This window comes from Triturus cristatus, chromosome 6, assembly GCF_964204655.1.
Source record: "Triturus cristatus chromosome 6, aTriCri1.1, whole genome shotgun sequence".
Taxonomy (NCBI): Eukaryota; Metazoa; Chordata; class Amphibia; order Caudata; family Salamandridae; genus Triturus; species Triturus cristatus.
In genome coordinates, this window is record NC_140589.1 from 1,831,344,739 (window position 1) to 1,831,360,420 (window position 15,682).

At 44.5% G+C, this 15,682-nt stretch overlaps 1 protein-coding gene across 1 annotated transcript in view; it reads left to right on the top strand.

The window, feature by feature from the left end:
* The window catches only part of LOC146822124 (vomeronasal type-2 receptor 26-like), a 135,457-nt gene extending 121,318 nt beyond the window's left edge, over positions 1-14,139 (top strand). The window contains exons 5-6 of the mRNA XM_085609968.1: positions 8,737-8,860; positions 13,030-14,139. Of these exons, the coding sequence (XP_085466094.1) occupies positions 8,737-8,860; positions 13,030-13,949 (1,044 nt within the window). The 3' untranslated portion in view covers positions 13,950-14,139. The remainder of the gene's footprint in view (positions 1-8,736; positions 8,861-13,029) is intronic.
* Positions 14,140-15,682: the final 1,543 nt, after the last annotated feature.

Consider the following 15,682-nt stretch of genomic DNA (forward strand, 5'->3'; position numbering starts at 1 on the left):
GCAAATTACCACCAACCTGAGGTTGGTGGTAATATGCGATTCCTTAAGCCAAAATCGCACAACTTGGGTGCTTCCTACATTGCATTTAAGGAATCGCAATTTGGGATTCTCTAAATGCATTAGCAAAATAAGGAATCGCAAATTTTGCAAATCCTTATTTTGCGTGTGGGTTTTTGTGTGCTACATAGCACACTGCCCAAATTGCAATCGCAAACGCCGAAATTCGGCGAATTTCAGCATTTGCGATCGCAATTTGGCTTACTACATATGGCCCAAAGTCCCTGGGGAAATGGGGTGGGGGAGGGTGGAGTAGTCAAGCTTCAACTTGAAACTGAATTGGGAACAATAAGTAGATTCGATCAGTTAACTTTGCAGAAGTAACAGGAATCGAGAAGAGACAATGGGAGCAGGAAAAGCAACAAACGAAACCGGTATTGGCCCTGTTCCTTACCGGAACAGCCCAGCCCGAACTGCCAAGCCAGGTCCTCCCTGGACCGGAAATAAGTATCCTGGGACCGGTTTTGGGGAATCACCCCACTTCAGCCAGGGTCCCGTGCTCACTATGCCACTGGATTCAAATTAGCCAGGTTGATATGAGGTGATGCCCCAAAACCGGTCCCAGGATGATTGTTTCCGGTCCAGGGAGGACCTGGCTTGGCAGTCCGGGCTGGGCTGTTCCCATGAGGCACAGGGTCAAGACTGATTTGCCTCTGGCTGGGTCCAAACTGGGGTGTCATGGTGAGCAAAAGAACAATGGATTAAACACAGATCTTTGTGACTAGGGGTGAATGTTTGCATTGTTCAGCATTCCGTCCATCAATTGTTCCTTTTGCATGTACAGCAACAGCATGCAGCGCTCTGCTTTAGGGGCAGCTACATTGCAGACGTCACTCAGGCACTGATTACAGGCAGATTAGGGGCAGCTGCAGTGCAGACGTCACTCAAGCACTGGTAACAGGCACATTGGGGTAGCTGGAGTGCAGACGTCCCTCAAGCACTGAGAACAGGTATGTTAGAGGCAGCAGAAGTGCTGATGTTCCTCAAGCACTGATAGAAGGCACATTAGGGCCCGCTGCAGTGTAGGTGTCACACCAGCACTAATAACAGATACATTAGGGCAGCTGCAGTACAGATGTCACTCAATCCCTGAAAGCAAGTGAACATTATCAGAAGGATATATTATTGGTGCTAGGTGATTTTAATCATAGATTAGATCCCAGAAGGGTGGACAGCTGGCACAAGGAACTACTAACATCTTATAATATTGAAGTGGCCAACTTCCCTAGAGGAGAGACCTCTCCACAGGATACAAAATTTTCTCAGTTGATGGGTTCATTAGGTATGGTATGTCTAAATGGGAGAATGTAGTTGGATCGGCCAGCAAGTCGCACTTTTATGAAGGGCCAGCAACTTTGCCCAATAGATTATGTGTTCGCCCATGCTTGGCATTTTGGGCTAATCAAAAATTTTGAGGTGGTGAAAATGGAAGGCAGTGACCACTACCCTCTGAGGACAGAATTATATTTAGCAAGCAGTAAGAAGAGAGAAAGGGTTCTACAGGTACATGTGGTTTACCCTAAACGGCTGACAACCAGGATAACAAAGGAACACATTGAGAAATAAAAACAAACCCAGCTGACGATCCCGGTAGAAGAAATCCATTCTAGAAATGGAAGCATCTGGTTCGAAACCATCATAAGTAAGCTAGTGGACACCCTAAAGATAAAATGTAAACCAAGAAAGTCAGGGCTTGGAAGCCAGAGAGCTAATAAAAATATGCATGCCTGGTTTGATGATGAATGCCGAGTAGCAAAGGCACAGATCAGGCAGAAGGAAAGAAGGCTCAGGGGTAGGTTTAATGTGGAAATAGCTCAATCCCTCCAGTCACTCAGGGTAAGATATAAAACATTAATTAGAAATAAAAAAAGAACTTATAAAGATAACTGCTGGGCAAATATGTTGGAGGTAATTGAAACCAGAGATGTAAAAGGTTTTTGGAAATTGGTCCAAGAAAGTGCGGTTAGAAAAGCAGGATCCCTAGACTGTATGGTCCCTGAGGACGACTGGGTGGGTTATCTGGGAGAGATATATGGGAACTGGCCAATACAAGATAAGGCTGAGATGCCAGCTTGGCCACTGGTGAGGGACGACCTAAAAGAACAATTTTCCTCCAGTTATATAAAGAAAATAATAGCAAATTTGAACCTCACCCGTGCTGCTGGCCCAGACAATCTTCCAGCAGTAATAATAAAGACTAGACCAGAATGGTGGGCAGAGTTTTTCACAAAGATGTACCAAGTGATCGTGGAGACAGGAATTGTACCAGAAAGTTGGAGGGGTGCAATTATAAAACCAATTCATATGAAGGGCGATCGGAAATTACCGCAGAACTATAGGTTGATAAATCTCCTAGATGTAGGGGAGAAAGTTTTTGCAAAAGTCATTTTGAGACTACTTAAAGAGTGGACGGAGGAAAATCAGATTATACCCCCAGAGCAGGGGGGTTTTAAAGCGGGCCATTCCACAATTGACCATTGTTTTGCTCTCTGGTCCATAGCGCGGAAGTCGATCGAACAGCGGGGAAATTAATTTTGTTGTTTTGTGGACTTCCGCGCAGCTTTCGATCTGGTGGACCGGGAGCTATTGTGGGAGGCCCTAATTTGTTATGGTATCTCAAAAGATTTGCTAAGTCTGGTTCAAATGCTCCACACAAAGAGTTGGGCCCAGATAATTTTAGATGTGGATGGAAGTTTAACTAGGAAGATTGAGATTGGAAATGGATTGCGGCAGGGATGCGTATTGGCCCCCCTGCTGTTTTCCTTGTTCTTGGCAGATTTGCCATCGACCCTAGAGACCGCCAATGGGGCAAGCCCAAAACAAGATGGTAAGCATATTGCATGTGTGCTCTATGCGGACGACCTGGTGATCATGGATCAGACAGAAATCAGCCTGCAGAGGAAACTAAAGATATTTAACGATTATTGCTCCAAGAAAAAACTTGTGGTTAATATGGACAAGACTAAAGCCCTGAGATTTGGCCGGAAGAAAGCTGGGTTTGTATGGTTTTTGGGGACCGAGAAAGTAGAAACAGTCACAGAATATAGGTATCTGGGAATGTGGATTGAAAGAAATTTGAAATGGCATACCCATCTAGATGCGCTAAAATTAAGAACATCAGCATCAATTAGCGGTTTGAAATTGTTTAACAAAACCTACGGTGCGATGTCAGATAGACCAGTGTTAAAAGCTTACTCTGCCATGGTACCTCCGCAGTTTCTGTATGGCGCAGAACTTCTATACTTGAGCGGCAAACAGGGCTGGGATATTGAGGAAGGCAAATGCTTAAAAAACCTATTCTCACTCCCCTTGTCGGCAATGGTACAGGCCACAAGACTTGAGTTAGGACTGACCTCATGCGGCATTCTAGCCAGTATGGCTCTTCTCCGTTTTTGGTAATGCCCAGGAGTAGGTGAGAACACCAAAATATCACAATGGTGTAAAAACGAAATTCAGAACAGTGAATTAAAATGGGCAAAAGAGTCTAGAGCTATCATGACGAAACTATGTTGTACGATGAAGGTCAAATTGTGCCCCATCACTTATACGATTAATTGTGATAAGAAGGTACTTAGGATGTTGGGGAATGAAATATCGCAGGCACAGGATCAAAACTACCTTGCGAATAAAACCTCAGTACACATTATTAATATGGCATGGAAAAATGAACAATGCTTTCCCTACGTTGACAGGTTACCCGATTGCCGTTTGCGAAGAGAGGTTTTAAGGGTAAGAATTGGGGTAAACCCGTGTTATGTAAATAATGTGGTAAAAAGTTCAACGATTGATAAGATGGGAAGATGTACTTGTACTTTGGGCACTTCATGTGACTTGTTACATATTTTAATAGATTGCCAGAAGTTTCTTGATATTCGAATTATGCTTTTAAGACCGATTTTTAGGAAATATGAGATAAAAACTAGGGCCCAGGCTGTAACGTTGGTGACTGAAATGAGCCACTTAGACATTGCCGTTGCTTTTGGGAAGTTTATGCAAAGAATGAAGGCACTTCTTCTTATTGGTTGTAAATGAGTTTTAAGCCACCAAGAATTAATTAATTAATGGAGGGTGTATTAATTGTATGCGTTTTAAGATGTGTTTAGTGTATTTAAGGCTATGCAATTTTAGATGTATTTTAATTATATATGTAAGGTTTGAGGACCAATGGTCTAAAACGTAAATTGAACTGACACTCAAGCACTGATAACAGACACCTTAGGGCAGCTGCAATACAGATGTCGGTCAAGCACAGATAACAGGCACATTAGAGGCCGCTGCAGTGCAGGCGTACCTCAAGCACTGATAACAAATACATTAGGGCAGTTGCAGTACAGATGTCACTCAAGCACTGATAACAAATACATTAGGGCAGTTGCAGTACAGATGTCACTCAAGCACTGATAACAGGCACATTAGAGGCCGCTGCAGTGCAGATGTCACTCAATACCTTTTTGTATTGGTTTCACAACTTCCACTTCAGTTAGTATATCAGGTCTGTTGTTACATAGATAGGGTGTGATAAGCAGACCCTGTGATGTAAAACACTTGTAAATCATTCAAGGAGTATGTAGTAAATTACTCCAGTGTGAACAAGCAGTTGTACAGTAGCATGAGACGACAGGATGATGGAGTGTTGCCCAGCTGAAGAAGACCTTAAACCCGCTACATAACCCAGCAACTGAGTTAACTTGTGAGAGAGAGAGGAGGTCAGGGGCTAGAGAGTACGGGGATGGACTGTCGACACTTTGGAGCGATAGGAGACCATTATTTGTCTTACAGGGTCTCTTAGATGTAGGCAGCGGCTGGCAGAGCGTGAATGTGGGGTCCATTCAGCATAATCTGCAGAAAGCGTGTCGGGTGTTTGTACTAGTAACAGGGGGTTTCTGCATTGGTGACATGAATGCACGCTTCATTCACGCACACTGAACAGGCAGGAGCGTCGCTTGGTCAGCAAGATTGGGGGGGTGAGCTTCAGATTCCCAACAATCACTCTGACACATAATGTTAAAATACATTATACGACAAGCAGGGCACACTTAAGGGGCAGCGGAAAGGGAGAGGATAGCGAATTGGTAGGCGTCTGTGGTGAACTGATAAACAAATGAGTGCTGGGCTCTGATAAGGAGGCAGCTTGCACCAGCCCGTTTCTCCTGTTAGCCCCGCCTAAAACAGAACCAACTACTAACCAGTAAAGGGAGGAAAGGATGTGGCGTAATGGCCAGAGCTGCCAACTTCAGAGCTGGGGGACCAGGTTCGAGTATCGGCATCGGCTCAACAACTTGTTGTTCTGAGCAAATCACTTAAACTCCCCATAAATGAATGTGTCCTTAACTGGTGCTCAGGGAAAGCGCCGGAGTTAATCATTCAGTACTGATGCTAAGCACCGGAAACCACCGGCTCAAATAAAGCACTGGTAGGGGTACTAGGTGAGAGAAAACATAATATTTCGTAAAATAGCATGTTTGAAGACTTTTAAAGCAGAGATGGAGAGAGAGTGTGTGTTCGTTTTTGTCTGTGTTTATGTAAAAATTCCTTGTGAAATCCATCAGACAGATCACCAAACCTGACTGAAAGCACCTCTACCCAAATAATTAACAAAAAACACATTTATTAGAAGGGTGTATTACTCCAAACACCCTCCCCCCAAAGCTACGTCCCTGTGAACAGGCACAGAACAGGGAGCAGTGCAAACATGTCTGCCCCCAGCATGCTAAGTAAAATTAATTCGGTGGGGACCACATCACTGTAGGTTTTCCTCACACGCGAGGAACTGCTAAAACCTCTGCAGAAATATTTATTTATTTATTTAGGAATTTATAAAGCGCAAACTATCGCCAATTACAGGCATCCTGGCGCTGACAGACAATCCAGACAGCAAAGCAGCCATTTAACCATTCCTCCCACACACACCTTGTTCATTGCAAACAGCAGCAGCACAAGCCTCATGCACACCCCAATGTAGCACACCCCAATACAGAGCACTGACAAAAGCACTGAAAGCTTCATTCTCACTCAGCACAGGTACAACACAAGCAGCAGGAAGGCATACACCACCAAGAGACGGAGGGGCAGAGTTACTAAGGTTTTACGCAACGCAGGGCAGCAAGCAAAGTTACTGCACTGTGTTGCCTGAAAGGGAGACAGTATTTTCCTTTTTCCATCATAGAACAAGCATTGGCATAGCCAATAGGTCTCGCCTTTGGGGCCTTATAAGTATCTAGTTATGCAGCACAATATCCTTGGTGCAACATCAACTGTTGCATGGCTAAACACTTATAAGGTCCCAAAGGCGAGACCTATTGGCTATGTTCAGCTATGCAGCAGTTGATGTTGTTGCACCAAGGATATTGTGCTGCATAAATAAATACTTATAAGGTCCCAAAAGCGAGACCTATTGGCTATATGCCAATGCTTGTTCTATGATGGAAAACGCGCTAAGTAGCAGCTGTTTGCTCTGTTTCAAAGCATATACTTGTGCTTGTGGCGCGCCGCTGCGCACTCCCGCAAGGCGTATGCCGCCACAAGCACTAGTATGAGCTTGGAAAAACAGCTGCACCATGGCTAAAGGTCTACTATGCAGTGCATGCGCACTGCGTAGGCAAGACCTAAAAAGGAAGTAACGAAGAGAGAATTGGCTTGCAATAAGTGCATTGTTTTTGAGACACCTATCCAGGACTTCACCTGTGGGGGCGCTATTGCTTTACTGTATGAGAGAATTTAAAAAGAGTTGTTTACTACTTGAGGGGCACTTCTGGCCAATTTGTTGACACCTTATGTGCCTGGTCTCCATCTTCGCTCCCTGGGGCAACACTTAGTGGTGATTCCCCACATGAAGCGTCTCCAGATTGGGGGGCGGTCTTTTCGCTGCCTGGAAGCTAAACTATGGAACGCGCTGCCTCTTCACATTCGCAGCATGTATAGCCTGCTGACATTTCGCAAAGCCATCAAGACCTTCCTTTTTCCTGTGGTGTAATCCTGTTTTCTCTTGTCTTTCTTTTTCCTTTTTTTCTGCTTGAGCCCTTCTTTTGTTTCTGCTACTCTACTGTTAGCGCCGTGACGTCTTTTTGCTGAGGCAGCTGTGCGCTTTATAAACCCAGCAAACATAACATGAGAAGGATGACAGCCTATCTTTGGCATTCCTTCAGAATGCCACCCTTCACTATTCTGTATCCGTTCACACTGCACCTAAATGAACTAACTTATCAAGGAATATCTTATAATGGTCAAGACATCAAAGGGCTGCTGGCAGGAAACCCCTCAACGCTTGCTCAGAACACACCTTACATTGGGCACTGATCCAATCTTCCCTGCTATCTCTGATTTCTATAGCCTCTCAATCCCATTGGCTTCTGGTCCCAATAACAAGTTCACATGGAGCACTTACTTTACATCCTCAGCCGAGCTTAGGATTCTGAGAAGTTTTCAATTCCCTTCTACTTATTTCTGAGCTCATAGAGATGAATGGACTTTTGTACGCGGCTCACTACGGGTTCTGCTCGCTGCATGGGACAGAATCAACCCTTGTTGTGGTTTTTCATGAAGTCAGAATGCGAGGAGATCAGGAGAGAAGATCCGCCATTGTCCCCATGGACCTCCTAGCGGCACTCAGAGCCATTCCTAATTCTACCCTGCTTCACCGTCTGTTCCAATGGTGTATTCACTGACATGTCCTTCTCTGGTTTCACTCCCTTCTTTCTATCAACTCCTAGGCAGTTCATCTTCCTAACCACTCCTTCGAAGAGTTTGACAGGCTCCCCTTTAAAGTTACATTTACTTCTTCAACACCAAAACGCTGCGTAAAATGGATCCAACTCCTTCTCTTAGCAACTGCACAGCAGTGGTCCAATCTATCAGCTTTCTCATCTTATAGACAGTAACTCTCTTTTTTGTGATCTGAAACTTTACATGTTCTCAGGACTTCAGATCATATAGAATTCTGCATCCTGCCTCATTGTGGGTATTCATCCCTGCCCATCATCTCACCAAACCTGGATAAACTATATTGATTACCAGTTGCCAAATGCAGTACTTTAAAGTGTTTTTGCCTCTGCCAGACAATAGTGACGGGCAAGGTCTCTATATATCTTCAACAGCACTTCCTTCTCTACAATCCCTGCCAAGTCCTACGGTCTTCTTTGCAATCTTCTTCAGCTGTAGAGAGTCCTAAATCTTGTCTACCTAAACTTTAATCAGTCAATCAATCAATCAATTCAGCATGAATTGGCTTCCTCTCCCAAGCCTCCTTAGCTCTGAAGACCGAGCTTGAAACCGTCAGAAGAATGGTCCCTCATAGTGTTAGACAGTATAATCCAGGTGCGGCAGCCCTGTAGATCAATGTTCCTGGTTTGAAACCTTTAGGGGCTGACAAAATTACTAGAATTAAGTCGGGTAACAATTACATTTTGTTATCAACACTTCTAAACTTTGCACGGCACACCTATATGATCGGTTTAGCTTTTCATCGAAAGTACTCCACATTGTTCATAAACTATACTATTACTCATCAACATGAAATTGCACATTTGGAATGACCCAATATTAGTCAACTAAATATAAGGCTGGTTCCACCTAACAATGTTTTGATGACACAGATCTTACCAACAATGCCTTAACCGCATACGTTTGACTTCCGTATGGGCATCTATTGGTTAAAACCTGATTTATTTTACTGTTATTTAGGAACCACGTTCTACGTGCAGTGAGAGCTGCCAACCTGGTTACAGAAAGGTTATCCGGCCTGGAGCTGCCGTCTGCTGCTATGACTGCGTTCTATGCTCCCACGGCGAGGTTTCCAATAAAAGCGGTAAGAAATATGTACATCATTTGCTGGAACCTAGATTGAAAGCTGGTCTAGTGGGAGCAATTCCTCAAGTGTGGTTGGATGGATTACCATGTTGGGGAGATGCATTAGAAGCTCTGGCTTCTGGAGATATTCCACTCTACAATTGAATGGTTTAGGTAAAGGGCTTGGTGAAAGCTAATCCACAGTGTCAGGATACATGACAGATTTTTGTGTTAGACCCTGGCATCCATAAAACCTACCATTGATTCAGCCATCACTGGTACCCGGCCATCATTGACCAACAATGGACGCTCTTGGTCTAGGTCAAGAGAGAGTGGACACCTGAGAGTAAGCCGGCTTTACCTGCATGTGGTTTGTGGGCTGGAAAGATGGGTTGTACTTGGTAGTCCTTGGCAGCATCTGTTAGGGAGGCTGGTACCACAGAAATGCACAGGAAAACTAGGTTCTTAGAGAATCTGAGGCTGTTCTCCTCGTTAGAAGTGTGAATGCGATAACTCTTAAATGTGGAGAGAGATACAAACACAGGAGGTCCCCTAGTAATAACTCAAAGTTTACAGATATGGTAAACAGGACTGAAAAAAGCAATACAAATTACCTTAATAGTTTAAATGCAACCTCGATCAAAAGTTGGATCCCCTAGAAAGGTCTATAGTGGAATTGTGCAGACTGTAGCATCCCATGGAGAAGTGTTGATGCTCTTAAGTACATATATTGACTATATCCCTGGAGCAACTCTGAGAGGTAGGCTTCCTCCTACAAAGGACTTTGGACCTGCAGATCAGTTCTCAATCCAATCTGCTGCGGAATCCCGGGCGTCCAAAGGGCTCACACGTCTAAATGAGATCTGTGAAATCAGGTACCGGAAACATGGACTCTCCTTGTAGGGCATGCCGGGGGTAAAAATGAGCACTTCAGCATCTGGAAAAGAAGTGTTTCCAGGGTTGACCCAAACCCTTGCAACTTGTAGTCCTGTATGGAACTTCCCACAGCCTCTTATACTGATGCAGTATGTTGTTTCACTGCTTTTCTACTGCCTTAGGAGGTCCTGACACTGTAGAGAAACACAATGGAACAAAACAAAGTCAGTAAAAGCCTAAGAGTAAGGGAACTTCCAAAGACCTTTGGAATTTTATTTCAATCAACTATTTATCCAAAATATAAAAGACAAAATACAAGATCTGAAGAGAACATCCTCTATCAACCAGTTGAGCTCTTCGCCGTTAGGGTGGTGGGTGTTGCATCTGATTTATGTCTGCTGAAGGGTTTCTCCCAGCCCTCAAACTGGCAATATAATTTGGTTAAAATAATTTGCCTAAATACTTGCCTATGGTGTAACCAAAATTAAAAAGCAGTCTTTCGATACTGGAGTAGTCCAACCACCACTGAAACTCTTACAGAAAGCCCATGTGGAGAGCTGAGAGTTCCTCAATGGACAGAGCATAAGGGCAATGCCTTTCCAGTGATGTCTTAGCTGAGAACCTGCATGCACCTGGACCCACCTGGACTCACTAAGACAAGTCAGAGAAACTCTCAGGTACTGGAACCTCCACCATCTCCAGGCCAGGAGGTTGGCATGAGGTGGGAAGAGCAGTTTCAAACTTATGAATCGACGACACTGGTGCTGTGATCTTAGCCGATTGAAACCTTGTTGGTGTTCTCGTGGCATCAGGCAAGGAAACGCAGCCTTTGGATGTATCAGTAGAGTACAGCGAAAGATGCAATAAAGCGTACATGAAAAAAATGAGTCGGACATCCCTTTGGATAGGATCGCTCTGGAACAAAGGGCAGAACAGAAGAGTCCTGGCACAGGCTAGATGCGATCACTTAGTTGTGCTGCTATGATCAAGGGCTACACGGATTATGCACAAAATATATTTTAAGAGATTTCGGATTACAAACCTAGGGTGATTTTATTCAGCAAAGGTTCAGGACAAACAGAGGGCAAGGGGTGCAAGAACACATGGTGGTAGAATCCAAAACTGGGCATAGTGCCCAACTTGGTGCAGAGTAAGAACTGAAACTAATATAAGGCTCCTTGTCTACCACCTACGAGTGAAGCTATGATGGGGGGCTTTGGGCACTAGTCTGAGATGGCAGGAGCTAGATAGGGTGGAAATGTGTTTGGCACACGCGCTAGATATTAACTCACGGCTTTCACGAAGTCCTGGTATATGTCACCATCCCTGCCCCTGAGCGTCCACACGTTGCACATGACCGGTGTCATTACTATTCTTTGTGAGTGGCACTCATTTCAGAAACCTTGGAAGATGAAGGGTGGTCTTGTCAGGATTAAACCCCCCGATATCAAGGATATACACATTTTTGGGGAGCCGGCCTATTAAGGTATAATAAAAAAATGAGGCATGCTAAAAATGATCACTGTTCCAATATTAATTGATTGAATTTTAAATCTAGATCTATTGTCAAATAAATTAACTATCAATATTAATGCAATTCATGTACATTTTTGATAATTGTGAACGTTGTATTGTTTGGTGGCATCTATATCATGTTCATGACCTGGGAACTTCTTTAAAACTTATAGAATCCATGATAAACATAAACAAAGACATCCAAAAAGTAATCTCTCACATGATGGAAAGAGCGAACCTCCTAACTTAGAGGACTTCAGAGCGCTTGATGATATACATAGAGATATACAAAACCCTCAATGATATGGGGAGCAAAAAAAAAAAAAAATAAGAAAAAGTCCAATTTAATGTCGAGGTAACTAAATGCCTCCTTCAACCACACAAGCAGGATATTCGGTTCCCCGAGGCTATTATCTGGGGGATTTATGCCAAAATCAAGACCCAAGTCAACATTCAGGATATACAAATTTTCATTAAAAAATTGTGCAACTTTGTGTCTTATAATGCTGCAGTGTGATTGGCACCCACTGCACTTTCAACTGTCTGTCTTCTCCACAAAAGTTGGATTAGTGGCCGGAATTCCAAAGTTCTGATTTTCAGAATCAGGATATGATGAATTTGCAGACCTATAGTTCCCTTAAGTTGGCGGGATGACTCCGTATGTTCAACGCTTGCTGCTGACAAATGTGGTGATGTTAAGAGCACAGGTTAAATGCTGACATGGCCAAATCAAACTTCCATCCTTCTAAAGTCACCAAACTAACAATCGTTATATTAGCTAAAAGTAACACCTGTTATTTATTGCGCTTAGAAATGTAAAAATTAGAAATAAGATATAAAAACATATTATTTACACTGGAAGAAAATACACTGCTGTAGCAGATTCCTGTTATCATTAAGGTTAGTGATGTTGGGGGGCATAGGGAATGTAATGACCTCACCCAACCTGAAGCATTCAGTCAATACCATTCCCAATGGCTTTTTACACCTAATTTTAGGGCATAAGAGCTGAAGTCAGTGTGGAAGTTGAGTGTGAAAATGTCTCAAACATCACCATGTTTTGGGGCTGAAAAAGAAATGGATGTATCCATAGGAAAAATATTTTTGTGTTAATTACTCCAGGAATATGTCTTTCCTCGTTATTTTCTCCTCTTGTAGTTTGACTCAAAAATGTTCCATCTGGAGTGAAATGGGAGATGACTGGAGCAAGTCAGATCTACATCTGCTTTTTTATAGCACCTCAGACTTTCTTCCTCATTGGTTGAATCAGGAAAGATCTCAAACAACTACATTTTTTAAATCTTCCAAACCTCCTAGACATTATCCACGCCTCTTTTTCTTCCATCTGAGATGTTAGCCATATATCTCGTTGGTACACACAGAGCTCTGCTGCCATCTGAGGCTAAGTCCATCCCTTAAAAATTCTCCCAGTGAAATAAAATTAAATAAAATGCACACTCACAAAGATTTGCTCTACAGTAAATCTAACGCTCCTTAAAGTACCTTCAAGACGCTATTGAGCGAATCTATGTGAACTCCATCAGCACTCAAGGATCTCAAATATGCTGCTGGCAGCTGCTGAACTGGCCTAGTACACAAGACATCTTTGTATGATGTAAGATGGCTGGTGTAAATCTGAGAGGCCAATGGCCACATCTTACATTGCTCCAAGTAAATGCAAATTTGAATGATTGTATGACACATTCATCAGGAGTAACAGAAGTAAAAGTTAATTGAGGTCAATTTTCTAAATTTGTGCCCGGGACTGACTGACCGACATTCCTTCTTTACTTCCAGATATGGACGACTGCATGAAGTGCCCGGACGACCAGTGGCCAAATGAAAAGAAAGTCCAGTGTGTGCAAAAGGTCATTGTTTTTCTGTCTCATGATGAGCCTTTGGGCATAGCCTTGACGTCCATCGCCGTCGCCTGTTCGCTTGGCACCGTCCTCATCCTTGTCGTTATCTTCAGCTACAGGCACACTCCCATCGTGAAGGCCAACAATCGCGACCTGAGCTTCGTGATCCTCCTCTCGCTCCTCCTCGCCTTCCTCTGCTCGTTGATGTTCATCGGACGCCCCGGGAAGGTGAGCTGCGTGCTTCGACAAGTCGCCTTCGTGGTCAGCTTCTCCGTTTCCATTTCCTCCATACTGGCTAAAACCATCACTGTTATCCTAGCCTTCCAGGCTGCCAAGCCTGGGCACCACCTGAGGAAGTGGATGGGTCGCCGAGTGACCAGCTCGGTGGTGGTCTTCGGCTCGACCACTCAGGTTGCTCTGTGCTGCGCTTGGCTTACAACGTCTCCTCCGTTCCCCTTCTACGACATGCGGGCTGAGTTCGGGCAGATCGTGCTTGACTGCAAAGAGGGATCAGTGCTGGCCTTTTACTCTGTGATAGGCTACTTGGGGTTCCTGGCCACAGTCAGCTTTGTGCTGGCCTTCCTCGCGAGGAACCTTCCGGATAGCTTCAACGAGGCCAAGTTCATCACGTTCAGCATGCTGGTGTTCTGCAGCGTCTGGCTCTCCTTCATCCCCACCTACCTCAGCACCAAAGGGAAGTACTCGGTGGCAGTGGAGATGTTCGCCATCTTGGCCTCCAGCTCTGGGCTATTGGGCTGCATCTTTGGGCCTAAATGCTACATTATCCTACTGAGGCCGGAGCGGAACAACAGGAAGCAGCTGATGACAACACGCATTGCGAAGAAAAGGGGGGCCTAGAAAACTGCCCTTCTTGAATATACACTCCTTAAAACAAGGGGATCTTGTCAGAAGCCGAGGAACAGCTTTCTTGTGCTAAAACTGTTCCGCCAGTGACAGTAAAACCATTAGACGATGTATGGAGTGACAAAAGAGCAGGGAAGAAATGCCCTCGCTTTATTTCTCCTTTCTTTTATTCTATGAGTAGTTAATATATGGTCCATTTATCAAGTTCAAAGAAATGTTATAGACAACTGAGCTTCGAAAATGCCTGTACATCCACTCGTGCCAGTAGAGCAGTGTTATAGTGTTGTTTTGCCTTGTACAGTATCAAAGGCAACTGGCGACTCCGTGTGGCAAGACCAGAAACTGCACCCAAGATCTCTTCACACGAAAGATAGGGCCGGACACACAGCATTTAATTATTTGAAATGTTTATTTATTGCGGGCCAGATCCCAGGTAGTAAGTACCAGGAGGGCCTTGTACTGTAGAAGAAGTACGCAGCACAGATTGTTAAAATGTGAAAAAATACAGAGCTGTCAGTGGTCTAATACAAAATGATACATGGATTTTTTTTTTCCAACCATCTGTTTATTGAGTTTTACATGTTTAGTACAGTTTAGAGCCATTCGTCACATGGAATCTGTTTTTCATACAAAACAGCAGGCACCACCTTGGTAACATGAACGTAAGCTAAACAGCATCATTGCCTCATCAAAACATGAGTCATGGAGGGTGTCCGCATCCAGCACAACCTATTGGAATAGACTTTGTCAGATGCTAGTCTTTAGCACAACGGAGAACAAGCATTGGCAACACCAATAAACTTGGTTTAAAACGAAAGTTCTTTTCATTTATTTGCACGTGTGTTTGTGTGGGTGGATGAATCTGAGAGTCAATTGGTGGTTACATGAATGGATACATGAGTCAGCGCGTTAATTTACGGATGAACAAAGGAGTGACTGACGGATTGCATGGATGAAGGAGTGAGTGGATGGATCGATGACTACCTGAATGGGTGAAGTAGGTTATGGGTAGGCTGAAAGAGAAGTCCCCAAGACAGGTGGCAACCCTCAGCAAGAGACCTCATCGGATGAGGGAGAGTACAGAGGAAGTACTATCTGCAGACCACAGAGTGACCCCTGGGAGTTAAAGGGCACTCACAGTGGCTCTCTTGGCCTCTTGCGTCGCCGTGGGCGCCAGGTACTTAGGCGTTCTTCACGCTGAAGAAGCAGAGTGTAGATTTAAAGGCAACACAATCAATTCAGGCAAAACAGGACAAGCACTGGGGTGCAACTGGAGAAGCGAGCCGCACCCCTCACAGTGCAGCCCAGTGCCACTGACAGCAGCCGGTGAGACATATTGCACAAAATATAAATCAAGGAATGCATCCTCCTAGGAATCCCTAAGGAAGGCGCCTTGCCGCGGGTTAAAGGGATATTCTGTAACCGAGGACTCGTGGTGGCCAAGAGAGACATAGCCCGGTACTGGGGTGGGGGGAGCCCGAAGCTCCAAGAGTGGAAAAGGGGCATGGAGTGGATATGGTGGCAAAATAAGTCACATGCAGCAGCAGGGGCTGCCGCCGAAAGATTCGTAAGGTATGGGGTGGACGGCTGCGCCTTCATGCCCTGGTAATGCCGCGGCAAAATGAGAGAGTCCGGATGAGGTGTGAGCCAAACGGGCTGCGGGGCGGTGTGTCATGTGGCCATCGATGATATGCCTTCCTGCTTTATGGCAAACGCATCGGCTGACG